Below are 27472 nucleotides of genomic sequence, written 5' to 3'. Positions count from 1 at the left end.
TTCCACGCTTCCACACTGAGAGGATATGTTTGTAATTTTCAGTCATGAATAATGCCTAATTGCCATCTTCAGACCGGGAAAAACCGGTCACGCACCGGTAAAACAGGCGAGGTTTCCTGTGTTTGACCATGGGTGAAGAAAAGAACTCTTCCCTTCTCTCTCGCTCCTTCTGTCTCTCACACCAAGGAAAAAAACAGAGTTTTGCTGCACGGATCTTCGTTTCCAAACCCTAAAAAGTCTGACAATCCCTGTACATCCATGCACCCAATCGATCTTCCTCTGCTATCATCGTCACTGTTGCAGGATTCTGTTGGCGTTAGCTAGGTTTTTGAAGTCGAATTCATTCATCCAAAGAGGAGTCAGGTCAGTTCTCTGTCTCTCCACTCCTATCCCCAGTCTTCAATCAATTACAGTTGCATTAGCTAAGCTCAACGAATTATATATTTGGGTCCATTCTTTAACACTCGAATTCGATATATATTCTTCCATTTTGTTGAATTTCTGCTTTCTAGAGTGAATACATTATCGAATATCTTCCTTTGGTTAATGATTTCGGTTGTTTTGATTTCCAAAGAATGGATACTGATTAAAATGTTTTCTTTCTTTTCCAATTTTCCTTCTCTTTCTTGGGTTTCTGACTGGAATTGCGCGAAGAAGCTGGAAAACCCCTGAGATATGGCGAATCGGGTGAAGGAAGACGAGAAGAATGAGCGGATCATTCGTGGTCTCCTGAAACTTCCTGAAAATCGGAGGTGTATCAATTGTAACAGTCTGGTATGCTCTTGCATCTCTGGTGGCTCATTTTTGTTTGTACATTTCGCTTTGTCCTCGTTGAGTGGTCGTTTGATTCTCTTTCTCTTAATTCGGATTCGGAGGGTGGCCGCCACCTTTTTTATCAATTGCATTTCACTGTGACGCCAGAAAAGGAAATTGATCAATGATTGTAAACAATCGTATCAACAATGTAATGTAGCTTTTGCTCTCAATTGTTTTTTAGTTTAAGTATAATTATTTATTCAGAAGAATAGGAAAATTAAAATAAAAACTACGTTGGTGCTTCTAAGAATGGAGAAAATTCCGTGAATAATATTAATAGCATTCATGTGTCAACTGTAAAACACTGTTCAGTATCATATCCTGAATTGAGTTTCTTCTATGAGCTGATATTAAGTGACCTCTCTCGTACTTGAGGGGTTTTGTAGGTGTTCACTTGATTATGTTATGTTTATTATTTTTATTCTGTTCATTTATATTCTTAGTGTTTACTATTTTTTTTTTCAGCTAGTATTACTACCATTTTCTAATTCTGTTCATTATTTGAGGGAATGGGTTACAATTACATCCTTTATTGTTGGTGTTAAGATGTTTAACTCACAAAGGTCCTTATTGCTTTTGATTGACAGTGTCCACTAATGCGATAAAATTGGGAAAGGCTTCAGGAGAGGTTTTATAGACAGTTTTTTTAGGTTCTTATAACTGTTATTTGAGTGGATTTCGAGAGATTTCAATTCCATAGCTAATCCCATGGTAAAATTGGGGTTTTCCTCACTAGTGGATTGGGAATAGAATGTATAGTGAGTCCTCATTGTGTCTGTATTACCTATTCAGCTATGTTGCATGTACAGCTTTGTAAAAGGCCATTACCCAATATATATATATATATATTCTTTTTCTTGAGGAAAAAGGTAAAGTATTGTATTACTCAAAAAAAAAAAAAAAACAATCCAAATCTGCACAAGGAGCTGTGCAGTGCCCAATCGGATCTGTAATCTTCTAATCTGTATAATCTGTGTGCATAGATACAAAAAAGCTCCGGAATAAAAAAAGGGGCTATAAGGCCTATTCCTGAACAATCTGTGTGTTCCTACACAACCTACCCCAAAATCCTTTCAGTAAATTCTCTTCTGTAATAAACATGTTTTCAAATAGTCTTTTGTTCCTTTTTTTTTGATAAATAAAGTAATTCGTTATATCAATATAAAAAGCAAGAAACTGATACAAGTAATCTTGGAGAGGCGCGAGCTGCATACTCTCCAAAGCAACAACAAACTACAACTGCGTCCAAAACAAATGATCCCTGGCTACCCCTTGCTTGGCTAGACAGTCAACCATAGCATTGGCTGATCTCCCAACCCATTGTACTCTTACAATCAGACCCTTGTTAACCACTTGAACCTCTTGGTTTCGTTCTTAAAACACCATATTGCAGACTCTGGACTTTGTGGCCAACCCACAACCACCTTGGAATCTCCTTCAATTAACAACTGTACCACACCTAGCTGAATAGCAAACACCTTGAATTGCAGCTAACAACTCTGCCCTAGTGGAATCCCCAAATCCTAGGGGAATTTGTGTGCATCTTGGGGAATTTAAAGATGCCTATCTGTTGGTTGATTTAGTAACCTTGGGGAATAACAAGGATGGATAGGAGCAAGTTGGTCAAGAAGAGAGATTTTGGAAACTGATAATTCATACTCATTTCAGCCTGAACCCAATTGAATTATTGCTTTGTCTTTTACTCTATTTTTTTTGATCAGCAAAAATGAGAATTTCATTCAATTAAGAGAATTAATATAGAGTTGCAGCAGATAAAACACAGACATTTCAACAGAAAATTTTACAATAAAGCCCAGAAAAGCTGTTGCCTTTGAACTCCCTGTTTAGCTAGAGAATCAGCCATTCCATTTGCAGCTCTCCTGACCCATGTAAACGAGGCATTAAGTGCCCTTGCTATGGTTACTATCTCCCTTAACTGATGTCTGTAGTACCAAGGAGCATTACTGCTTGAATTGGTCCAAGATGTCACTATTTTTGAGTCCCCTTCTATCTCCAAGTTCTTAAAATCAGCTTGCTTGGCAATCTTTAGCCCTTGAAGTAGAGCTAACAGTTCAGCTTTTAAAGAGTCACCTTCCCCTAAAGGTCCTGAGTACATAGCCAACACTTTGTTTGAGGAGTCTCTGATCACACCACCAATACCTGCCATACCCGGATTTCCTGTTAGAGCTCCCATCAAAGTTATTGGGGCCTGGCGGCTTTCACTCCATCACTTTGTCTTTTACTCTATGCTACCCAGATATATATTTTTTTGATCAATCTATGCTACCCAGATATCACAAGGATAAATTATTGGATACAAAATTGACACTAAAAATTGAAGTATCCAACACGATATGGCACCCTTGTACTGGTATCTGGGCATCAAGGCTTTTAGTGACTAAGTTATTAAGGAGATTGTGAAGTCGCTAATGGCTGAAGCTGAAATTGGGTTGATTACTATACCCTCTAATGTTTTACTTTAGCCACTAAAATAAAAGCAATTTGTCATTCAGTTCAGCTCCCTTATTATGACTCTTTTATCTTTGATAGAAACAGGGAATGCTAGAATAGAAGATGATCAGATGGAAAGACTTGAGGCTTGGAATGAGAGCTATAGTATAGTTACATAGGTGTGAAATAATCGATATAACATAATCACATGTACTCATTCTTTCTGTAGTTTAATGTGTAAATAATGCCTCTTTTTACAAGTTCATTAAATCTGAAGGGCTCTTAGTTGCACATGTGGTTAAAAGTTCTAATTCAGTTTCTTCTTATGTCAGATTGATATTCTGTTATATATCTGTTCAGAAGTCAATTGAAAAATGACGAATGTAGGGGTGGTGTTACAATTCAGAAAGTATAGTGTTACTTACATCTGTTAGGCAAATGGCCTTACCATCCCTAGATTAGCATGCGACATGTGCAAGGATACCTCTGGAGTTTATTTGGTCCCACTTCTTGACAATTTTAAGTTTTTTTAGTAAGTAAAAAAGAACAATTTTATTAAGAAGAGAAACTGCAATAGATACAATTGCCCAAGGAAAGGTGTGGGGTGCAACCTCTCACCGGCAGCAAACCCAATTACAATTGACTCCAATACAAATGGTCGCTAATCACTCTTTGTTTAGCTAATGCATCTGCTGTTCCATTAGCTGACCTTGTTTCCCATTGAATTCTCAATGTCATCTCACTAGTTAATCATTTAAACCTCTTTATCTCCTCCCTGTAATCCCAAATGAGGTTAGCATTTTTTATTGATAGCAATGACTTTCATTAAAGAAAATATTGATTTTGGATTATTATACTGGTTTTGAATCACCTGTGGTTTTGCAGTCTGAAATGTATCCCTCTTAGTTTGTAAGTTGTTTAGTAGGTTTTGTTTCATTTTCTGTGTAATATGCTGAAATATGGGTATTCTAGATGCCTTTCTCCAGTATTTCATACGAATGGGCTAAATATATTGAGTTGCTGATTATTCTCTACAGGTTTTCTGTTATGTTTGCTGTCATTTTCTTCTCATGTTGCTATTGCATTCTGTAAACCTATAGTTGATATGAAAGAGTTGATTATGATAATGTTTTTTTTTTCCCTATAACACTCTTATTTGAGTTGATGACTATTTTAAAAATACTCTTGCTAATGCTCTTTGTAACAGCAAAAAATGTTTTACTGTCTAACAGGGACCTCAGTATGTTTGTACAAGTTTTTGGACATTTGTTTGCACAACCTGCAGTGGGATACAGTAAGTATAAACATTATCTGGCTCAATACATTGCCCTTCTTGGGGTCATGGTTTTAGCTTTTTGACATTTCTTATGCACTTGTTTGTATATGATTGATGTCTATCACATAATGATGCATCTTATAAGTAATGATGTTATATGTTAAATTTTTAACTAGATTCTTATTTCCTCTTGGATATAATCTTGATAAATAGGGCCAAGTAGTGTTCAATGTTAACTTACAGGAAACTGCTTGTGCTGACTTTGTATCAAAATCAATTCCAGCCGGGAGTTCACTCACCGTGTGAAATCAGTATCAATGGCTAAATTTACTTCACAAGAAGTTAGTGCTCTTCAAGCAGGGGGCAATCAGGTATCAGTGATATGGCCCTTGTTTCCTCAATGTTCTTGCTGTCTTTCTTTATCTCTCATTCCTTTGATTACTTTTTCTACTTTCCACAGCGTGCAAAGGAAATTTACTTTAAGGAATGGGATCCACAGCGTCAGTCTATTCCTGATAGCAGGTTCATAACAGATCTACACTATACTACTGAAGGAATCTTAGCATGGTTATGGTTCTGACTAAAATCCTTGTTTCCAGTAATGTAGATAGACTCAGGGATTTCATCAAGCATGTTTATGTGGATCGGAGATACACTGGGGAGCCGAGCATCGATAAGTCTCGAAGGGTTAAGTCGGTAAGTAAAGTTTCCCCTACTTTTTGTTTGGATGAGTAAACTGGTCGTGATAATTTTCATAAAGTTTCTAGATTGTAAACTTAGCATGTCTGGTTGTTGTCAATGTTGCAACAATGTATATGTTTTGAAAGCTATGTTGACATTTTTCCTGTTAAAAGCTTCCTTAATTTACTAAGTGAACTCTATATGTCATGCAGGGTGAGAGGGAGGATTCCTATGAAAACAGGAGGGTGGATACAAATCGTGGTGGTTCTAGAAGCCCACCTTATGAGGATGTATATGAACGCCGATATGGTGAAAGACCTAGTCCTGTTGGTAGAAATGATGAGAGAAACTACAGATACAATTATGATGAACGAAGAAGTCCTGGATTTGATCAAGAAGGTCAGCGGTATGGAGATTACAGGAGAAGTCCTGTTCGCTTTGAAGTGGTTGATGATAGGCGCCGAGATGACAGATTTGGCAATAGGAGGTTTGAAGAGCGGAGGTTTCCTGATGTAGAAGCTAGGCTGGAGGGCAGGTCATCCAACCGTCAGAAGGGCCTGGATGTCTCCAGTCCTCCTATTGTGCGTCCTGTTAGAGAAATCCTGGGGGAGGATGTTCCACCTCTTCGGGTTGGTGAAACTCCTAAAGCAAATGGTAATAGGACTGCTGATGGTTCTCTGCATCCTCAGGTGAAATTTGTTCTGAATTATGCATTGTTTTTACATTTGGTAATATTCACCTAATCACCTTTTTATCCCATGAATGTTCTGCTGTTAACAGAAAAGGGCTTGATTTCTATCAACTTGTGATGGGGCTAACTGGCACTAATTTTCTTTGAAAGAAGGCTGACTTTGTTGAGTGATTGTAATTTTGTGCTGAAGTATGCCATGAATTTCTAGTAAACTCATGATATATCTTCTTACCTTTTCAATAAAGAATTTTGGGGTACTTCATCTTTTGATGGATATCCAAGATAGATTAAACTTACAGAAAAGAAAAGATCCAAAGGGTTTAAATCCCACAAGAAAATCTATAAACAGCCCATGAAGAACAATCACTTAAGCAAGCAGGTTGTCAGTAAGGCTCACTCCCAAGATACCTCCTCTAGCAAGGTCATCTGCAGCTGAACTAGCCAGTGCATAATCCTACTGAATGTAATACTTTTCTAATGAAAGGGGCGCAATGTCAATGTGCCACTTGTGGTGCCTCTGATCTAACCAATAACCATACAAGAGTTTTCTTCAAGTTTTCATATACAGCTCCCAACCCCATGGGGAGGAATTTTTGCCATTGAAGAAAGCTAACCAGAATTTTGTGATCATTGGCTCTCAAAATCTTTTCTTTGTTCAAACCTGTGATTCTGGGAACATCTGGAATGTCCACCATTTGTATGTTTCAGGGTCCATGAGTTGGAAGCTAGACTCTTTTGACTTTGCTTTTTTATTATTTCTGATCTAACTTGCATTCTATTGGCTATACTGATTGGTGCCCCATTTTCAGAATTATGTTCATTACTTTGTGTTCCAACTTTAATAAAGTAAGAAAAGGTGAAGAAAAGGATAGAAGAAAGAAAGAGAAGATAGGAAGAGAAAGGGAAGGGAAAGGAGATATAAGAGGGAAAACTAGAAAGGAGAAATCTGTTCACTTCTTCTTACTGTCGACCCGGGTTGTATTAGCATTCTACTAAAGCTGAAATGACTACAATACCCTTAGGAAAGTTACAGCAGATACAAGAGAGAAAGAACAACATGAAAAATACAATACTGCCCCTGTTAACTACTTCTATCAATTCTAACACTCCACTCCCCCTCAAGCTGGAGTGTATATATCATAAAGTTCCAGCTTGTTACAAATATAGTCCATCCTTGAGTGACCCACACTTTTAGTAAAAATATCAGCTACTTGGTCTTCAGATTTAACATAGGGAGTAACAACCTCTCCACTTGTCACTTTCTTTCTCACGAAATGACAATCAACTTCAATGTGTTTAGTCATTTCATGAAACACTGGATTAGAGGCAATATGTGTTGCAGCTTGGTTGTCCCAAACAATTTAATGGGTTGACAAATTGTGATATTCATCTCTTGAAGAAGATGCTTCAACCAAACTAGCTCACAGGTAGCATGAGCCATTGCCCTGTATTCAGCTTCAACACTACTCCTAGCAACTACGTTATGCTTCTTGCTCTTCCAAGTAACGAGATTTCCACACAAGAAAGTACAATAACCTAGAGTAGACTTCCTGTCCATCGGAGACCCTGCCCAATCTACATCTAAGTACCCTACCGGAGACATATCTCTCCCTTTCTTATACAAAAGCCCTTGACCAGGAGCACCCTTTAGATACTTCAACATCCTCATAACAACATCCCAATGAGCAGTTGTTGGATTTTGCATGAATTGACTAAGGACTCCAACACTAAAGGAGGTGTCAGGCCTAGTGATGGTAAGATAAATCAACTTGCCTACTAGTCTCCGATACCTTGTAGGATCTTCTAATGGCCCCCCTTGACTATCAGTCATCTTCACATGGGAGTTTCAATTGGCTTGGATCCTAACAACCTAGTTTCATCCAACATATCTAAAACATACTTTCTTTGGGACAGAGAAATTCCCCACTTTGATCGAGCTACCTCAATTCCAAGAAAGTACTTAAAGGTTCCTAGATTTTTAGTTTGACAGTGTTGCTGTAGGAATTGTTTCAACTCATCAATTCCACGTGTACCATTGCCAGTGAGAACAATATCATCAACATACACTGTGAGAATGATCTTCCTAGATGACGAGACTCTACTAAACACAAAGTGATCAACACTACATTGTTTCAAGCCAAAATCTTGCACCACACTACTAAAATGATCGAACCATGCCCGCGGTGATTGCTTCAGCCCATAGATAGCCTTTTTCAATCGACACACCTTTCCTAACTCCCCCTGAGCAACATACCCAGGAGGTTGCTCCATATATACCTCCTCTTGAAGATCACCATGGAGAAACACATTTTTGACATCAAGCTGAAATAAGGGCTAACCAAAGTGGGCAGCTAAAGAAATGAGCACTTGTACCGAACCTATTTTAGCCACAGGAGAGAAGGTTTCTGAATAGTCTACACCATAGGCCTGAGTATACCCCTTTGCAATAAGTTGAGCTTTGAACCGCTCAATACTGCCATCTTGATGGTGTTAACCGTATATACCCATCGACAACCAATGACCTGCTTCCCATGTGGTAAGGAAGTGAGATCCCAAGTATTATTGGACTGAAGAGCATGAAATTCTTCATCCATCGCCTTCTTCCAGTTAGGAGATGAGAGGGCTTCCTGTAGAGAACATGGTAGAGAAACAGAGGACAGAAGGGAAAGGAGACGTTGATGTGAAGGAGACAAGTGAGCAAAGGAGACATACCGAGAAAGGGGTGATCTGCGCAAGTATGCTTACCTTTATGAAGAGCAATAGGAAGATCAAGATCTGAGGATGGTGGATCTGTTAACGACAAAGACTTCGGTGGCATGTCAGAAGCTGGAGCTGGATCAACTACTGGTGACAATTCTGGTTGTCTATCACGTCTAGAGTAACCATCTTGGAAGAAAAATTACCTTTCCAAGGGAGGTAGGATAACTTTGATCAAGTCAACATTGGCTAACTTGCCTGTTTACTTTCTGTCTATGTTTAAAATGCTTGAGGGAGTATGTGGGACCTTGAAAAAGTTAATGAGAGATTTCTTATGAGAACCAGGAGAGGAGAAAAGAGATCATAGAGTCAGGTGGGGTATAGTTACTAAAACCAAAAGTGATGATGGGCTTGCTTTAGGTAATTTGCAGAAAAAGAATGAAGCTCTATTGGGGAAATGGCTTTGGAGATTGACTTTGGAGAGGGATAAATTGTGGGCTCAAGTTGGCTTTAAGTATTCATGGGCAAGCGACGAATGGATGGGATACGGAGTATCATTTAGGGCTACAAGAGCTTTTCCTTGGAAATCCATTCATGCCTTACTTCCTTCTTTCCTTCCTCTAATCAGGTATGACCTTTGCTCTAGTAACCTTGTGAAATTTTGGGATCATGTTTGGGTGGGAAACACACTGTTGAAAGAGCTTTTCCCTTCTTTGTATTCCCTTTCACGATTTAAAAATGAGCCAGTCTCCACTTTTCTGACCACTTCTAATTCAACTATTGATTGGAACTTAGGTTTTAGAAGGGCCCTTAGAGACTCTGAACTGAACCTTATTTCTGACTTGCTCAAAATCCTAGATGAAGTGGGTATTGACCCCTCTAGGAGGGATAATAGGATTTGGGTCCCTTCTCCTTCGGGTGTCTTCTCGTGCTCTTCCTTTTTCAAAGAGATGGCTCATTCCTCACCTGTTTTTGAACTCCCCTTCCCAATTTTGGAAGTTTGGGGTAGACCAATCCCTCCCAGGATTTGCTGGGAAGCCTTCTTAGAAAAGTGTAACACTTGTGACCTACTTCAAAGAAAAAGGCCTAATTGGTGTTTATCCCCGCACTGGTGCATCCTTTGTAAGGAGAATGGTGAGACTTGTCATCACTTACGGATATCTTGCCCATTTATTTCAGAAATCTGGTGTTGGTTTTTCTCTTTTTGGTTGCAGGTGGACCCCCCCCCCCTCAAATGTACAAAGCTTGTTCCATTCTACTTCAATTAGGGGGTTAAAGAAGAGGGAAAATTCTATGGAGATGTGTAAGAGCAGCTATCTGTTGGACAATCTAGGAGGAAAGGAATTAAAGGATCATGGGAAAGAAAGAAATAAGGGTGCCATCATTGAACTAATTTCTATAAGGGTGGCTCATTGGGCTAAGACTATGAAGCTCTTCGAAAATTATTCAAAAGGCGACATCATCAGGAAGTGGAAATAAGTGGCTTGGTCAACTCCAATAAGGATTTCATTTAACCCAATTTGGTCTCCTCCAGCTTTGGGGTTCACTAAACTGAACTTCGATGGTAGCATTGAGGGAAATCCAGGCCCGTCAGGTATAGGGAGAGCTTACAGGGATGAAGAAGGTCGAATTATTGCCATGTATTTTGGTTCTATTGGATGGAGGGGTTCTCTTAGAGCTGAAACATTGGCTGTTCTGGAAGGGGTAAAAAGAGCCCAAGAGTTGAATATCAGAAAACTGATGGTGGAAGGTGATTCTAAGCTGGCTATCAATTGGTTGCAGAAGGACGATGTTAGTTTGTGTAAATTTCTGAATGAGAAAAAGAAAGTTAGACAATTCACTCAAAACATGGAAGTCAAGTTTCAATGGACTAAGAGGAGTGTCAATTCCTTGGCAGATTCATTGGCCAAACAAGGGGTGGGAAGAGTCAACTTTTTTTGGGCAATATTGTAAACTGAAATGTACTTATTGGGAGGGTTAAGAGTTTTTACCCCTCTTGTATCTTTTTCTCTTGATATATATTAATAAAAGTTTCTATTATTTATCAAAAAAAAAAAAAGACATCACCAGATTTAGAGGGAAGAAGAACAGAAGGAGGAGGTTCACATCTAGAGAAATAGGGTAAACTCTCAAAGAAGGTAACATCTGGAGCAACAAAAGCTTTCCATAACACAAGATCATAACATTTGTAACCTTTTTGAGTATGAGAGTAACCAAGAAAAACACATCTAATAGCTATGGAGTCAAGTTTATCATGGCTTGGACCCAATTTGTGAACAAAACACACACAACCAAACACACGAGGAGAAAGAGAGAAAGGCGAGGTGGAAGGAAACAAGATAGAGAAAGGTGACTCGCCATCTAGGACTGAAGAAGGCATACAGTTTATGAGAAAACAAGAGGTGAGAATTGCATCATTCCAATAGATTTTAGGAACTGGCATTTGAATCAACAAGGCCTGAGCAGTTTCAATCACATAGCGATTTTTTCTCTTAGCCACACCATTTTTCTGAGGAGTGTGCGAACATGAGGACTGATGTATAATACCATGGGAGTCAAAATAAGACTGAAAATTATTATGAAAGTATTCCTTGGCATTATCTGAACGAAACATTTTAATGCATACACCAAATTGATTCTTTATCTTAGCATGAAAGATAGAAAAATAGAGAACAATTCTGAACGATCCTTCATTAAGTAAATCCATGTCATTCTTGAATAGTCATCAATAAATGTTACAAAATATCTGAATCCATTATAAGATGACACATGACTAGGACCCCAAACATCTGAGTGGACTAAAGCAAAAGGACTCGGGACTCTCTTATCATCCCTAGGAACAAAAGACACTCTATGATGTTTACTAAACTGACGTGACTCACAATCTAGCTGAGTTATAGACTCCAAGGTTGGGACTTGCTTTTTCAAAACATGCAGAGAAGGATGATCAAGACGACAATGCCACTAATGTGGTGTAAGAGAGGAATGAAGAGCCTTCTGAGGACCATGGTCATCCAAGTAGTACAGTCCTCCAACTTCACGACTGCCACCAATTGTCTTCCTCGTCTTGAGATCCTGAAAGACACAATATGAAGGATAAAATGTTACTGAACAATGATGGGTTTGAGTAAGCTTACTTACAGACAAGAGACTAAAGGGAAACTTAGGAACATAAAAAACCGAGTATAAACTAAGGTCAGAACCAAGAGACACATTACCGGGACTAGTAATAGCAGAAGAAGAACCACCAGCTAAGGTAACAGTGTGAGAGGTAGAAGGTGGTGACAAGGATACAAACATATCTGAGGAGCCAATCATGTGGTTTGAAGCTCCAGAATCAATTACCCAAGGTGAAGGTGAAGAAGTAGAAGCAAGACAAGCAACACCTAATTTCATAAGTGTAGCCGTGGCAGAACTAGAAGAGGCAGACTAGCGAAGCTTTTCATACTCACGTGAGATATAAATTGTGTCTTTATCCTTACCAACATTGGAAGTAGGAGCATCTTCAGTCACACTAAGACTCCCAAAATCACCTTCCACCATTGCTTGGTTAGCCCAAGAAGATGGAGGGCCATAAGGATCATAACAAAAGTTGACTGTGTGACCTTCTCGTCCACAATGTGAGCACCCACGGGCTGAACCACGACCACTACCACTATGACCACCACCACTCCTTGCACCACCAAACTCTCTACCACCTCCTCGTGCACCTCTGGGCCCATAACCAAAACCCCTCACATGTCCTCCACCTTTACCACACACATGTCTATCAGGAAAACCTTCTCTGGGAACCACCATGGCTAATCTCTTTGAAGGTGGGGGATGATCACTATGTGGATTTGAGGCTCTCCTTATGCGAGAGAAAACCTCAGATAAGGATGGAAGATCACTGCTCCCTAAGATTTGGGCCCGCACTGGTTCAAATTCAGACTTCAACCTAGATAAAACTCTTGCTACATCTAGATGTTGTCGTTGTTCTTATTGAGTCTTCAAACCAGTGGTAGGGGTTGATAAACATTGAGCTCATTCCTTAAGCTTTTTAGAGAAGCATAGTATTCTTCAACAATTTTATCCCCTTGTTGAATGAAAATAGTCTTGGTACAACTAGTAAATTCTTGTGACATTGTCTTGTCTAGAGAACAATTGCTTGGCATGGTCCCAAATCTCCTTGGCCGTGTCTAGAAACATAAGGTTTACACTAATGTGATTCTCCATACTATTCTAAAGTGATGTCATAATGTGGGCATTCTCTTGTACCCATTTATTGTACCCTTCTGATTCACTTTTCAATGGACCTTCCTTGATGTACTTCAACTTGCCTCTTGCAATGAGAGATACCTCAACCGACTTGGCCCATGGGATATAATTAGTACCATTGAGTTTCACCGTAGTTAATTGAGAAGTTATGAAATCTGATTGCACAACTACTGTAGGTTTAGTGCTACCATTTGGTGAAGCCATGAGTGAGAGGAGATCGCTGATTTGTCACCTAGGCAAACTGTCAAAGAGCTGGTATGCAACTACTGTAACACACCTTTTTCTTTAGAAAAAACACCAAGAATCATCAGCCCTCTACTTTAGAAAAAGTTGGAAAAGATTGCACACTTACCACAAGGTGTCACCACAACACAAACCACACAAAATCACCCTGATATATGATGTCTTTGAACCCCTTGCTTAGCTAAACTATCTGCCAAACTCTTGGCAGATCTTCTAACCAAACGAACTTGCAAGTTCATGTCTTTTGACAGCCATTTAAAGCACCTGTACTCATTCCTAAGCTGCCAAGTCACCCTCTCACTTTTGTCCAACCATCCCGCAACTATCTTTGAGTCACCTTCAATGATCAAATTACCAATTCCCAGTTCTTTGGCCTTCTCTACCCTGTAAACTGCTGCCATAAATTCTGCTTTCACCGAGTCACCTTGCTCAATTGGGCCTAAAAACAATGCACAAATAATGGCACCATCATCCCTAATAACCCTCCAATACCTGAGGAGCTTGAGTTACCCACACTACTACCATCAAAGTTCAACTTCTTCCAACCAGCCACAAGGGGTGACCAAATCTCTAAAGATTTTTGTTTTCTAGAGGAAGAGCCAGCAATTGCCCCCCAATTCTGGAAAAAGTCCTCCACTTTAAAGTTTGAAGAAAGTTTCAAGGTTTTCACCCAATGTGAAACTTTAAGAGTAGTGGATTCAATCACCTCTGCCAAGCTTCTCTCCTCTTCAAAGATTCTTGTGTTTCTTTGTTCCCACATTGTCCACAATACCGCTGCCCTTGTACATCTCCACAAAATCCCACCTCTTTTTTTGTGCTTTTCAAAACAGAAGGGCTGAACAACCCATCCAAACTGGCAGGAGGGTTCCACCTGCAACCAAAAAGAGAAGAAAACCATTCCCAAATACAACAAACAAAAAGGCAGGAATTAAGAGGTGGAAGGCAGTCTCATCATTCAATTTATACATGAAGCACCAATTGGGGGGCAAGGCCCAATTTGGTCCTTTCCATTGTAGCAAATCACAAGTATTAATAATATAAAAAAAAACACAAGTATTAATGCACCCATGGAACATTTCCTGGCAAAATGCACTGACCTTCGGAGGAATAGGGAAGCACCAAATTTCTTTTATAGGCAAGGTGGGGGAGAGGGAGTGGAAATAAGGGAGTTAAAAAACAAGACTTACAAGAAAATTTCCCATCAGGGTTAAGGGACTACCACTGAGCATCTCTCCCATCATCAATAAGGACTACAGACTCCAAGACTCTCAGCAAGTTAGACACGAAGGGGATTTCTGACTCTTTGAGATTCCTAGTGAAACCCAAATTCCAATTCAAGCCAGAAGAAGGATGAGGATGTAGAAAATTGAAATTTGTTGTTCTAATTGAGTCCTTGGTGTTCGAAATTTTAATTGGATGGCATGCCATAGCAACAACCAATTGAATCTTCTGCATCCCTTTTTGAAATAAAAATGCTCTCAACCCCATTTACTTTGTAAGATTGCTTATAATTTATAACCTTTTATTTAACATTAGAACTTTGCTTGAATTCCTTCCTCTTTAAACTTTTAAAATTGGATGGACTTCATTAATCTCCCAAATTGATATAGGATGTTAGGGTGGGTCTTTTTGCTAGGTGATTTCTTATCACCCTGTTGTATCCTCTCTTTCTTTTTTCATAATAAAGTTTATTTTATCAATTATCTTCGAAAAAAATATAGGATAATACAATTAGCTACTTTTTGGGTGGGTCCTGCATCAATTTGTTTCCTAATTAGTTTAGGAGTTATGTTGGCTAGTTAAATTTATGTTAGTAGGGCAACATTATAGTTATAAAGTAGGATCTGTCTCTTCCTAGTTTTAAGTCAAAAGTCCTAGTCCTTAGCCAACAAGTATTTGTCCTATTCCTAGCTATTTTGTTAGTAGCATTTCTTAGTTGGTTTTGTAGTAGAAAACAAGGGAAAAGTGTTGGCCTACCCTCCTTTTTGAATCTATGTAAGGCCTATAGAGATAGTAATGAATAAAGTGTTTTATCCTACTGCTGTTGGAGTGATTTTAACATATTGAAGGTGCTGATGTATACATGAAGTGTACAATAAAAATTTATTCTTCCTGGTGTTGATTCTAGTTAGTGGTGATCATGGACTGGGCCTGGGTGGGCTTTAGCACCTATGATAAGTGTACAATAAAAAAATAATTATTTAGAAAATTTTAAATTAAATGATGTATACATGAAGAAAATATTGCACAAGCCCATGCTAGGCCGGGCTTGGCTAGGCTTTGGGTCTATGGCACAAAAAAAGGTATGACCTCATTTAATTCCAAGACTTGGCTTGGCTTGGCTTGCTTATCCTTTTATAGAAGGCAGGGCCTTCATTACCTTTCCCAAGCAATGCGGACTTGGAACAACACTCAATAGTGACACTATTGAGTCACTATTACTAACCCCTAAGAAGTGATTTGTTACAAGTTGAAAGGGGCTAGAAGAGAAAGGGGTAGACAAAAAGGACATGGATAGTAGTAAGAAATAATTTAAGCACCAATAATTTAATAGAATGGACTAGCAAAATAGGATTCATATAGTTAACCCCATATAGTTAGGATAAGGCTTGGATGATGATTATGAGTATCTTAGTTTAGGGTCTTTGCTTTCCTCTTGGGATTGAATCTAGTATATGAGCCCATCATGCTTCAGATTTTGGGCAGCAGGCAAGGTTCAAAGTATCGATATGATACGCGTTTCAGCAGTATCGTATCGGTACTTAGAAACGCCCGAAACTCTTTATTTTTTTAGTTTTTTTTTCAAAGTTTGGTTTTTTGGGAAGCTAAAAACATGTTTTTTTAATTAAAAAAAATTGGGGTTCCGAAACCCCTGGAATCAGGCGTTTCGGATCGTATCGTTTTCAAAAGATACGATACGATACACCTGATATGGGGCGTATCGTATCGATACTTTAAACCATGGCAGCAGGGAATTGCCTTGAGTACAAGAAGTGCATGCTCTAGTCCAATTAGAATCGAATAGGAAAAATGCCATGAATCCTATTGGGGGGAGCAAATAGTTTAGCTATAAATAGTGGAAGTAGTGGGGGTGAAGAAGAATGAATCTCATAGGAATCCATAAGGTGATGAGAAAGACAAGTTGTGGGTCGTGGTGCATCCATTGTCAGCGCCCTAGACACACCTGTGAGTCTTATCGGAAGACCAAAAAAACCCTCCAAGAAGCAAGCCCCCAAGAAGTATAATGCAGCCAACGCAACATCTTAAGAGTCTCACACGAATAGTATGACCACTGATTCTTCTCATGAGCACTCTACTGGTTCTGATCCAAAGGGGAATACCATTAATGCTTTCTGTGAGCATAAGGAACTCTGTATGGGAGAGCTTTGTTTTAGATGGATGGTGGTGGCTCTACTCCTAGCTGTTCTACGTATACAACATGTAGTATTGTTCCTGTTTTCCATGTGCCCACCCATGCTCTTGAGTCCCCTTGGATCATTGACTCGGGGGCTTTAAATGATATGAATGGTCGGTCTAACATTTTCCATTCATATAGTTTGCTCTTTGGTAGGGATAAGAGCAGTAGATGGATCTGTCTCAACCATTGCTTGTCAGGATCTATATCTCTGCCTCTTGGCCTTGCTCTCACTAATATTCTTTATGTTCTAAAACTTCTCATAAATTTGTTATTCATCAGTAGTATTACAAAATCGTTGAATTGTTGTGCAACCTTTTTTCTTCACTTTTGTGTGTTCTAGGATTTGACCTATGGAAAGATGATTGGTAGAGGAAGCATGGTTGGTAGTCTCTATGTTTTAGAGAATAAAGTTGGTGTTGCAGCTTTTGAGTCCACTAGTTACATGAGTCAGTCCAATGGATTTGACCTATGGAAAGATGATTGGTAGAGGAAGCATGGTTGATGGTCTGTATGTTCTAGAGAATAAAGTTGGTGTTGTAGCTTTTAAGCCCCACTAATTACATGAGTCAGTCCGATAAGAGTCAAGTATTTTTTTGTGGCATAACTGCCTTGGTCATTTGTCCTTTGAGTTCTTGAAGATTTTACTCCCACTGTTTTTAAGTTTGTTTCAGTTTCTACTTTATAGTGTTGAGACATGTCAACTGAGGAAGCATTGTAGGACCTCATTTTCTTTAAGTAATAAAAGAGCAAATGTCCTTTTCCATGTTGTGTATTTTAATGTATGAGCCCAACATCTGTGACTTTTGAGGGTGGCTTTAAATACTTTATCAGTTTTATTGATGACTTGTCAAAATTAAGTACACTCTAGACTTCTCCAAGATACTGACAGGTCGGGGGTAAAGTCAGTTGACACTCCTATTGAGGTGAACCATAGAGCAAGTGATAGTGATGGTGAGTTTGTATCTGATGCCAAGTAGTTCTATAGATTGGTAGAGAGAGACTTATATTTGTCAAAGACTCAGCCTGACATTGTCTATGCAGTAGGGGTTCTAGTCAGTATATACATTTATCTAGGACCTCCCATTTTGAGTCTGCAGAGAGGGTTAGGTACTTGAAGAAACATTTAGAGAAGGGTTTATTGTTTGCAAAGCATGGACACATAAGAGTAGAAGCCTACACGAATGCAGACTGGGCTGGGTCAGTTGATGATAGGAAGTCAAGGTAATTTAGTTACATGGAAGAGCAAAAAGCAAAGTGTGCTGGCCAGATCCAGTGCAGAAGCAGAATACAAGGCCATGTCACATGGAGTTGATGAAATCCTATGGATAAAAAACTTGCCAGGTGAACTGGAATTTGTGGTGGATGGTCCTATGTCACTTTATTGTCACAATAAGGTGGCTATTAACATAGCTGCTAGTCCAGTTTTGCATGACAGGACCGAACACATTGAAGTTGATAAACACTTCATCAAGTAAAAGCTCGAAAAAGAAGTTTGTACTCCCTATTGTCAATTCAAAAGAACAGCGTGTTGATATCCTCACAAAAGGGCTGAATAGTTTGTGTCACAGTGAATTATGTGACAAGTTAGGCATGATTGATGTGTATGACCCAACGTAAGGGGGAGTGTTGTAATCCTTGTATTAGTGCTGCAAGGACATTATGGTGTTTTTGTCTCATTTTATATATTATGTAAAGCCACTGTTACCCTAGTATAAGTAATAAACTAACACCACCAGCCTAAATTTTTGAGCCTCAAAATTTCTCTCTCTTCCTCTTCTCTTTTCTTGATTCCTTCTTCTCTTTTACTTGGATAATAATTACATTTTGCTATTTTCTTACCAAAATAATGTTTCAATGGTTATGATTGCAGAGGACTGCTTCTTCCAGTAGCCTGGCATCTGTTGATGGGAATTCAGTTGAACTTAAAAGGGCAAATTCTGGAAGCTTGATTGATTTCAATGCTGATCTTGTACCTCTTGATGTAGCAGTAGCTGTATCACCAACACAAGCACAATCAACTACATCACCCACAAGTCAAACTGTTACACAACCACCACTAATTTCATCCACTGATGACAACTGGGCTTCTTTTGATTTTGCCACACAAGAAAAGGTGTCTCAGCCCCCTTCAAATGTGGACACTCTAGAATCTGTGTTCTCACAACTGTCAGCTCCAGCAGCTCCACCTTTAGGTAATATTCCAACATTGCCCTCAAGTGGTGCTGGCCCAAAAACTGTTCCTGTAGGCAACATGTTCCCAGTAAGTGCTGGTAATCCAGTTGCATCTTTGGGTCAGACAACAACATCACCCAGTGGTGGTTCTCCTGCAGCTGTTTCAGTTGACGACCTATCAATGTTATCTGTGAGTGGTAGTGCTCCCACTGCTGCACCTGGAGGCATGACATCAATGTTTACTCCGATTGGAGGGCAGTGGCCAGGAATGCAGCAGCATCAGCCTTCTTTATTTACTGCCAATGATAGTCAGTCTACTGTTCAGCAGTTGGTTCGATCAGTTTCTGAAGTTTCAAACAATCAAGTGAGACATATAAGGTGTATTTTCCTGTCTTGTTTTTTCACAGATACAGTAGTTCTTATAGTTGTTTTCTTTGAACTTTTGTAGCCATGGAGTTCTTCACTTGTGCGAACATCCACTCTACCAAATATGCCCTCTGTACAATCAAATGCACCAGTGCCTTTGACTGGTGCTCATACCCTACAGCCATCTCAGGCACCGTCAACCCAAGATACCAGTTCGGTGGTTACATCACAACCTTCCCATGTGGAAACAAAGTCTAGTGGAAGAAAAGAACTTCCAGAGGTAATAGATTTCTGTTATATTGTTTAATTGTTATTTCATTTCTTATTTTTGTGGGTTTTTTTGTTAAGTACGAATTTAAAATTATTTGTTTGCAATAATAGAGGTTGAATGCTCTACAGGACCTCTTTACTACAACCTATTCATCAGTTCCTGCACCAGTTTCTGGTTGGCAAACTGCTCCACCTCGTGGCATGGCATACGGCATGCAATATCCTACTGCAATGGTATGTAGCAAATCAACAACTATATTTCAGATTATCTAGTTCCTTGTTTAATTTGCTTATTGAATGGCTTCTCATTTAATTATAAATAATTATGTATTACAGTCAGTGTCAACTTTTCCACATCTACTGAAATCGACCAATCCATTTGACCTGAACGATGATACATCAGTAGTTCAAGCCCCAAGACCAATGGTATGCACATTAATTTTGTATTTCTAGTGATTTTGTATTCTTGAATCCTAATATCCTACATATCTAGATTCATGCTTAGTGTACCCAACTACCCATGTAGGAGATGATATATATCTGATATGACACACCAATGCTGCATGAACACTTTCAGAGTATATTGTAATGTTCACACTTCTAAAATATGTGAAGTGGTATATTCGGATAAAAAAAACCTAAAGGTGTTAGAGGTTATTAATACAATACTAATTTTTTGAAAAAAAATCAGCAAGAGATTCATTAAATTTGATGGATGCAGTTTGGGAAATCCTAGAAAATGGCAAGGCAGGGGTGGTAATCAAGTTGGACCTTGAAAAGGCCTATGACAAAGTGGATTGGGATTGCTTATTAGAGATTCTAAGTCTGAGAGGTTTCAGTAGAAGGTGGATGAGATGGATTAAAGGGTGCATAAGCTCTGCTTGGTTTTCAGTCCTGATTAATGGTGAACCTATTGGATACTTTAATGCAAACAGGGGCTTGAGACAAGGGTGCCCTCTCTCCCCACTACTCTTCACTTTGGTGGCAGATGTATGTACTTAGTTACTTGATTCAAAAAGCGAGGGAGTTAAATTTGCTGAAAGGTTGTTGTTATTGATAAAAAAAAATTGCTTAAAGGATTCGAGATAGGTAGGGAGGCAGTCCCGGTTTCTCACTTGATGTTTGCAGATGACATCATCCTTTTCCTGGAGGCGGATTGGGAGAACATCTCCGACTTGAAAAGAGTGTTAAATATGTTTGAGATGGTGACTGGACTCAGAATTAATTACACTAAAAGCAGCATTGTGGGCCTAAATGTTGGTGACCTTCTATTGGATAGGTTTAAGGAGCTGTTGGGGTGTAAGTTGGAGAGGCTCCCAATTGCCTATTTGGGAATGCCTCTTGGTGGGAACCTGAGAAGTCAAAGTTTTTGGGACCCGGTAGTGGAAAAATATGAGAAAAGATTGGCCACGTGGAAGAAAAGCTTTCTTTCAAAAGGTGGAAGACTTACACTAATAAGACTTCCCTTGCCAACCTTTCAATCTACTTCTTGTCTGCTTCTGAGTCCCAGGCAAAGTAAAAAGCAAGATTAAAAAGCTACAACGGGATTTTCTATGGGAAGGGGGTGGTGAAAAGAAGTGTCATCTAGTAGGCTGGAATCAGGTTTGCAAGCCAAAGGAAGTTGGTGGATTGGGACTAGGTCATATCAAAGAAAGGAACTTGGCCCTTCTTGGAAAATGGCTTTGGAGGTATCCCTTGGAGATGGAAGTGTTGTGGACAAAAATCATCAAGAGCAAGTATGGGAGACATGCCAATGGTTGGGATAGCAAGGTTCACTTGAACCGGGCCAAAGCCTCTAACCCTTGGAAAGGTATTGCTTCTATCTATAACCTTTTTTTTGATTCTGGTAGATATCAGGTGGGGAACGCAAATAGAATCAAATTTTGGACTGATTTGTGGTGGGGAGAGGACACCCTTGTTAACTCCTATCCTAGGATCTTTAACCTGCCCCAATCCAAAGAAGCCACGGTAGCCTCTAGCCTCAACCCCCCACCCTCGGGAACAATTTGGAACCTAAACCTTAGAAGGCCTTTAAGAGAAATAGAAATTGCTGATATAGCTAGTTTGCTAAACTCTCTTAATGAGGCTTACATCTCTCTTGCTACCCCTGACCAGAGAATCTGGATACTTAATCCTGCCGGCAAGTTCTCCACTCACTCCTTTTTCAAGGCTCTAGTGTCAGAAGATCAGAGGCCTCCCTTTCTGGCTAAGAAAGTCTAGAAATCACACATCTCCCCGTAGAGTCTCTTTCTTTGTGTGGGAAGCCTGTTTAAAGAAAATAAACACCTCCGAGTTGATTCAGAAAAAGTTTAAAGGCAGATTATGCATCTCCCCTCATGACTGTCCTCTTTGTCTTGACGATGGGGAGACAACTGATCACATCCTTCTCCATTTCCCGGTCACTAGGAAGATTTGGTACTTCTTCCTAAATCTAGTTGGTTACATCTGGGTGTTCCCGGAGAGGGTGGTGGACATCTTGTGGCAATGGCAAGGCAGAGGGCTAGGAAAAAGAGGAAGATTTTACTGGAATACAGTGACCCATGCAGTCTTGTGGGGCATTTGGGAAGAAAGGAACAATAGAACTTTTGAAAATAAAGCTAGAAATGTTGAAGATCCAACTTCCTACATCACATATCTATGCAACCTTTGGGTAATCAACTCTGAAGTGTTCAAAGGTCTCTCCCTAAATGATCTCCAGAGTAACCTTCCAGAAATCCTACACTCCTCTCCAAGATCTGAGTGGACTATGAGACAGGCTCTTAGAGAAGGAGAAATGACTCTAAACTTTGATGGTAGCGCCCAAGGATCCACAGGTCAAGCAGGAAATGGAGGTGTAATCCGAGGGGAAAGGGGAATATTTGCTGGGCTTACAGTGGTCCGATTGGGAGGGCAGATGCCACAAAGGAAGAGGTATTGGCTGCACTCAAAGGAATTCACTTTGCCAAATGGCTAGGTTTATCCTCTTTAACCATTAAAGGGGATTCTGCAAATACTATAGCTTGGTTACAGGAGAAGGGAGGGCCCTGGAGACTAGCCCACTTCTTAGCTGAAGCCAGGGATATCTTAGGCTCTATGAATGTGAAGCTGGTCTGGATTCCTAGGGAGCAAAATTCTGTTGCTGATATCCTAGCAAAATAAGGGGTCTCTAGAGATTTCTTGTTTAGTAACAGTTGTTTGCCTTTGTAATCCTGCCAAGCCACTCTTGGCTTCAGTACATCCTCTCATGTACTTCTGTTTTTTTCTTCTTCAATAAAAAGTTACCTTTGCTTCAAAAAGAAACTCTGTTATAAGTGGGTTTTTTTGGCAACAGCTATGGGGCCATTTTAGTAGTTTTCTCTGGAGTTGGGAGTCAGGATTAGGTTTGGGGATTCAACACGAGGTGAGTTGCTAGCAGTGTTACAGGGACTGACCTTGGGCAAATCTCTCAATTACAGAATCATAGTGGTGGAAGGGAATTCTTTGGTAATTAGCTAAGCAAGGGGTAACCGGGGATCAATTGTTTTGTGCTCAATTGTAATTCTTGTGCTGTCTTTTCTTTACAAGTGAGGCTGCATCTTGTGCCTCCATTGGGGAAGTTTGTAACAGTTGCTTATCTTTTCTGATTTAATGAAAATTTAAAGAATCTTTTACTTATAAAAAGAAAGGGGGATTCTTTGGTAGTCATGGGCTGGTTCAAGAATAGGGGTCAAGGTTCCTGGCAATACTGATACATTATGAGGGAAGTGAGACAGCTGGCAAGGGAAATGGGCACAACCTTCAACTGGATATAGAGGTCACCAAGTTGTTTGGCCAATGCACTGATGCAGTAGCCAGACAAGGGTTGAACTGGAATTGGTTCTTTTTTTTGATGAATAAAATGTTGCAATTGTTACCAAGAACATTTGATGCACAAAATGGCATTCATCTTGTACATTAGCCATCCATTTATGTCAAATAAGTTAGGAGATGAAAAAAAAAAAGAAATGTTACCTAAAAGTGCCCTTAATAATCTGTTGTATTAGTGTTGGATTTGGATGCATGTCCAACATGGACACGTCCATTTAGGAGAGCCCATGCAAAACTGACTTTTTTTTGTATGTAAATCATTCTTTCTGTCACAAATTAATAAAATTTTAACTGTTAACAATAAAAAAAGGAAACAAAACTTGGCATATTGACTGGGAGTGGGAGACAAGGCATGACAAGCTAGACATGCAGGATGGTATGCGTGTATTAACTTGATAGCTGCCCCATTTTTATGTATTGAACCTCAGGAAATGTAGTCATCAACACCTTCCTATATGACCTAGTACATGTCCACCTTTTTAAGCATGTTTGCATGGTCATGTCTAGGTGCCATATATATGACAATTTGTTCGATGAGAAGATGGTATGGAGTTGGCCAATTGATTACTTTAATATGAGAGTTCACAATTTGGGACTTGGATATTGGTTGGTTTAGTGTTTTAAAACCGCAAGGTGCAAAAATATAAAAAAATGCAAAAGTTAAACAAATATTAAACATAATATTAATTAAAACTATAAACTTAAATTTTAAAATAAATGTTTTAAAAAACTTGTTATGTAAAACTAAAATACATAAGCATAACATGTAAACATATTCAAATGAAAATTTAACAATAAAATCAAACATATAAAACATATTCATGCATGTAAAGACCTTAATCTCCTTTTTTGTCCCAATTGCATTACTTCAAATTGCTAATGTGATGTAAAACATCTTTCATTCCTGATTCTACGAGCTGCTTTTGTACCAAGCCCCTCAAGGCGAACACAAATAAGTCCATGTTAGGGTCTTAAATTCTTAATCCCTACACAAAAATTGCTAATGTGAGGTGTGCCATTTAAATCATGGAGAAACCCACCTTGACCCAATTCTATTGGGGTTGGGTTTGTGTCAATCTTAATTGGGTTTCAGGATGTGACTAACACACACTAAACCTAGTCCATTCTCATAATGACATTGAAAAAATATAAATATAGCCTTTGCTAAGAATAGTGGTACTATTCCTGGGGTGGGTGGGTTGGGTTTGGTAACCCTATTTTAACTAGTTGGGTTAGGTTGAACCAAACCAGTACTAAACCTGATCTATTGACATTCCTATGTGAAAAGTGAAAACATCAAAAGGGTTTATTGAGTTATGCTAAATACATTCAATAGTAAAAAAAAATTGAAAACATCACAAGTGATTGGAAAATTGAAATACAAAAGTTGAAGGAATTCTTAGCTACTCTATTCGAGGTGAAGGATTTGGGTCCCTTACGTTATTTCCTTGAGATTGAAGTTGCTTGATCACAAAAGTTTTCTTTATTTCTCAAAGGAAATATGTCCTAGATCTATTAGAGGACACAAGCAAGTTAGGAGTGAAGCCAATTGATTCACCCATTGACCCTAATCATCACCTGAGTAACAGTCAGGGGGAGGCTATAAAAGATCTGAAGCAGTTCTAGAGAGGCTTGTAGGGAGATTTTTATATCCATCCATGACCAAACCTGACATTGCTTATGTTGTGGGTGTCCTTAGTTGGTTTATGCATAATCCCAAGAGGATTCTTAGATACCTCAATACATTCCTAGGGGCTGGTTTGTTATTCCAGAAGCATGGGCATTTGAAAGTTGAAGTGTATATAGATGCTGACTGGGCAAGGGTAGTAGATGACGGAAAATATACTAGTGAATATTGTACTTTTGTGGGAGGAAACTTAGTCACTTGGAGAAGTAAAAAACAATGTGGTGGCTAGGTCCAATGTTGAAGCAGAGTATAGAGCTATGTCCCATAGAGTTGCTGAAATTATGTGGATAAAAACTTGTTAGGTCAATTGGGCTTTGCAGTTAACAGTTCCATTCCATGTCATTCTATTGTGACAACAAAGCCACCATCAATATTGCAGCCAACCCAGTCCTCCATGACAGGACAAAACACATTGAAGTGGACAACCATTTTATTAGGGAGAAACTTGTGAATGGAGAAGTGTGCACTCCCTATATTAGCTCAGAAGAACAACTTGCAGATATCTTCACTAAGGGCCTCCATCACTTGTGGCACAATGATTTGTGTGACAAGTAGGGTGTGATTGACATTTATGTCCCAACTTGAGGGGGAGTGTTAGAATTGTTAAATAATTTATATAGTGTGTGCCGCAAGGGATTGTTGTCTTTTTGCACTTTTTAATATGTCACCCTATATATTAATTAGAGCTGGCGCTGCCAGCACTCTTTTTCGGTCTCCAATCTTTATTTTCTCTTCTCCCCTCTCTTCTCTCCCTTCTCTCTTCCTCCATTTTTTCTGCCTTGTTTTACTGATAATAAAGGCTATTGTAATCAAACCAATTGCAGGTCCAGCCATTTAGGAGTTCACAACCTCCTTAATGGCTTATTCACTAAAAGACAAAACATGTCTCCCTGATTATTCCCCCCCCCCCCCCCACAAAAAAAAAAAAAGAAGCTCAACGAAGCCTTAAATCAATGCTGATAAAAAAACAAAGCCTTAACCCAATATAGTTATATTATTAAATTAATACTGTATAAAGTAATTCTGGTTTTTATTGATTATTTTGTTTCAATTGTTCAATTGTTTAATATGATATTGTGATTACTGGATGTGTTTGTATAGTCTTTTTGATGCTCTTTGAATTTGAGACAGATTTGTTTATCCTTTTATAAATTTCTTTTTCTTATGATGTAGTTTCCGTCAATGTCATCTCTTCAAGGGGCACTGCCACACATGGCACCACCTTCTGGCCTATTGCGCACCACAAGCCTTGGTAGTCTTGGTACTCCTCCACGTTGGGTGCCTCCCCAATCACAATCTTATGCAGCAGCAACGCTTCCAAGTAAAATCATATTTCTATTTTTTTTATTATAATCTTTAGTTCTTTTTTTCTTTCATTATGTTCCCATGGTTTATAAACTGGGTCTTCAGTCTTTCTTGTATTTGATTTAATCCATCTCAGGTACATATATGGGGCAACAAGCACCTAATAACATGTTGCCTTTTGGGTATGTACTTGTTTGGCGTACTTTTATTTATTTATTTTTCTTTTAAATTATGGAGAACATATTGAATACTTGTGGAATGACAAAGAAATTTTATCTGTTTGTTCCTCTTTTGGTTTTTTTTTTTTTTTTTTCTGTAGCATTGTAAAAAATTTATTGATCAAAAGATTTATACAAGAAACTTAATTCTTTAAGTAATTCTGCAGACATCAAGGAGTTGGAGGATTTAGCAGTGATGGAGCTGGTTTTAGTACCTTAAGTAAAGATCAGCTAATGACTGGAACATACTCGCAACCTGCAAGACAAAATTCTTTTCCTTCTGTAGGGGGGAACCCATTTGGATAGCTGCAAAGCCAAAGGTTTTCTGATGGCATTTAGGGTCAGCTTTTTGCTGTTACAGCCTGTTAACTTATGGGGAGTAATTTGGTTTCATTCTGGTTGAGGACCATGTGAACTGATCCAGCCAAATTAGAAGTTTTCTGCACGCATCTTTGGCTATTTTAAGGCTTAAATGGTTGGTCAGCAACAATGTAAAATTCATGTAGAAATGAAGAAAAGAAGATATGAACCAATGGAGAGGGAATGGAAGTGTGCTTCAAAGTTCGGATGGTTTTGTGGCACCGGGGGAGGGGGGGGGGTCTTTTTTCCTTTGCTTTAAGTTATTTCTATGGTTTTGGTGGTCTTGATGTTTATTGTAAATCTAATTGTTATTAGTACCATATTCCAGGTGTTTTATATATGCTTATTTGGGTTGTAGTATTTGTATCCTTTGTATTAGTTTTTTTTCCCTTTTCCTTTTTTCCCTTCTTGTTGAGTCTTGGGGTTTTGTAAGTTCAAATTTTCATATGAGGCTGCTTTCACCAATCTTCCACAATCATGGAAAGTGCTTGGTTCATGAGAATTGTTAAATTTTTGCTATCTCTGAATTCTTGTTTGTATTGATGAAGAATAAAAAAAAAAGATTTTAATAGGTATGGTTTTCATGATGTAGTCTTCGAGATTATTGTGTTTTTGTGGTTGTGGTTGGATCAGAGAAATCTCGAACCCTTCTTTTTGGTCTTGGTGTCTATATTAGATGTAAAGACTTTGCCAGTAAAGAAACTTTGCATATGACTTGATATGGCTAAATCAGATGCGG

The 27472-nt window shown here is 38.9% G+C and overlaps 1 protein-coding gene across 6 annotated transcripts; it reads left to right on the top strand.

The window, feature by feature from the left end:
* Positions 1–127: 127 nt before the first annotated feature.
* Positions 128–27308, top strand: NIG (NSP (nuclear shuttle protein)-interacting GTPase). 6 transcript variants are annotated; one of them, XM_010251530.3, is made up of 15 exons: positions 128–363; positions 655–774; positions 4500–4561; positions 4827–4914; positions 5004–5065; positions 5143–5239; positions 5437–5913; positions 18401–18722; positions 18861–19066; positions 19151–19348; positions 19468–19572; positions 19675–19764; positions 26024–26171; positions 26292–26337; positions 26541–27308. In XM_010251530.3, exons 2-15 carry the CDS (start codon positions 676–678, stop codon positions 26677–26679), a joined length of 2139 nt encoding a protein of 712 aa, XP_010249832.1. In that variant the 5' UTR covers positions 128–363; positions 655–675; the 3' UTR covers positions 26680–27308. The 6 variants fall into 6 exon arrangements, with proteins under 6 accessions (XP_010249832.1, XP_010249829.1, XP_088749605.1 ...); XM_010251527.3 differs by having other exon boundaries at positions 18401–19066; XM_010251528.3 differs by having other exon boundaries at positions 129–363; positions 658–774; positions 18401–19066.
* Positions 27309–27472: the final 164 nt, after the last annotated feature.

The sequence above is a fragment of the Nelumbo nucifera genome, chromosome 8 (assembly GCF_055504915.1).
Source record: "Nelumbo nucifera cultivar China Antique chromosome 8, China Antique-T2T, whole genome shotgun sequence".
Lineage (NCBI taxonomy): Eukaryota > Viridiplantae > Streptophyta > Magnoliopsida > Proteales > Nelumbonaceae > Nelumbo > Nelumbo nucifera.
Note: the sequence above shows the minus strand (reverse complement) of the source record. Positions and strands in the feature narration are given on the sequence as shown.

Bases quoted from the DNA above. Each gene is read 5' to 3' on its own strand.
- NIG (XM_010251527.3), top strand. From the start codon at position 676: ATGGCGAATCGGGTGAAGGAAGACGAGAAGAATGAGCGGATCATTCGT. The intron at 4,562-4,826 runs GTAAGTATAAAC...AATCAATTCCAG, and splicing joins ACAACCTGCAGTGGGATACA to CCGGGAGTTCACTCACCGTG. The intron at 5,066-5,142 runs GTTCATAACAGA...CCTTGTTTCCAG, and splicing joins CAGTCTATTCCTGATAGCAG to TAATGTAGATAGACTCAGGG.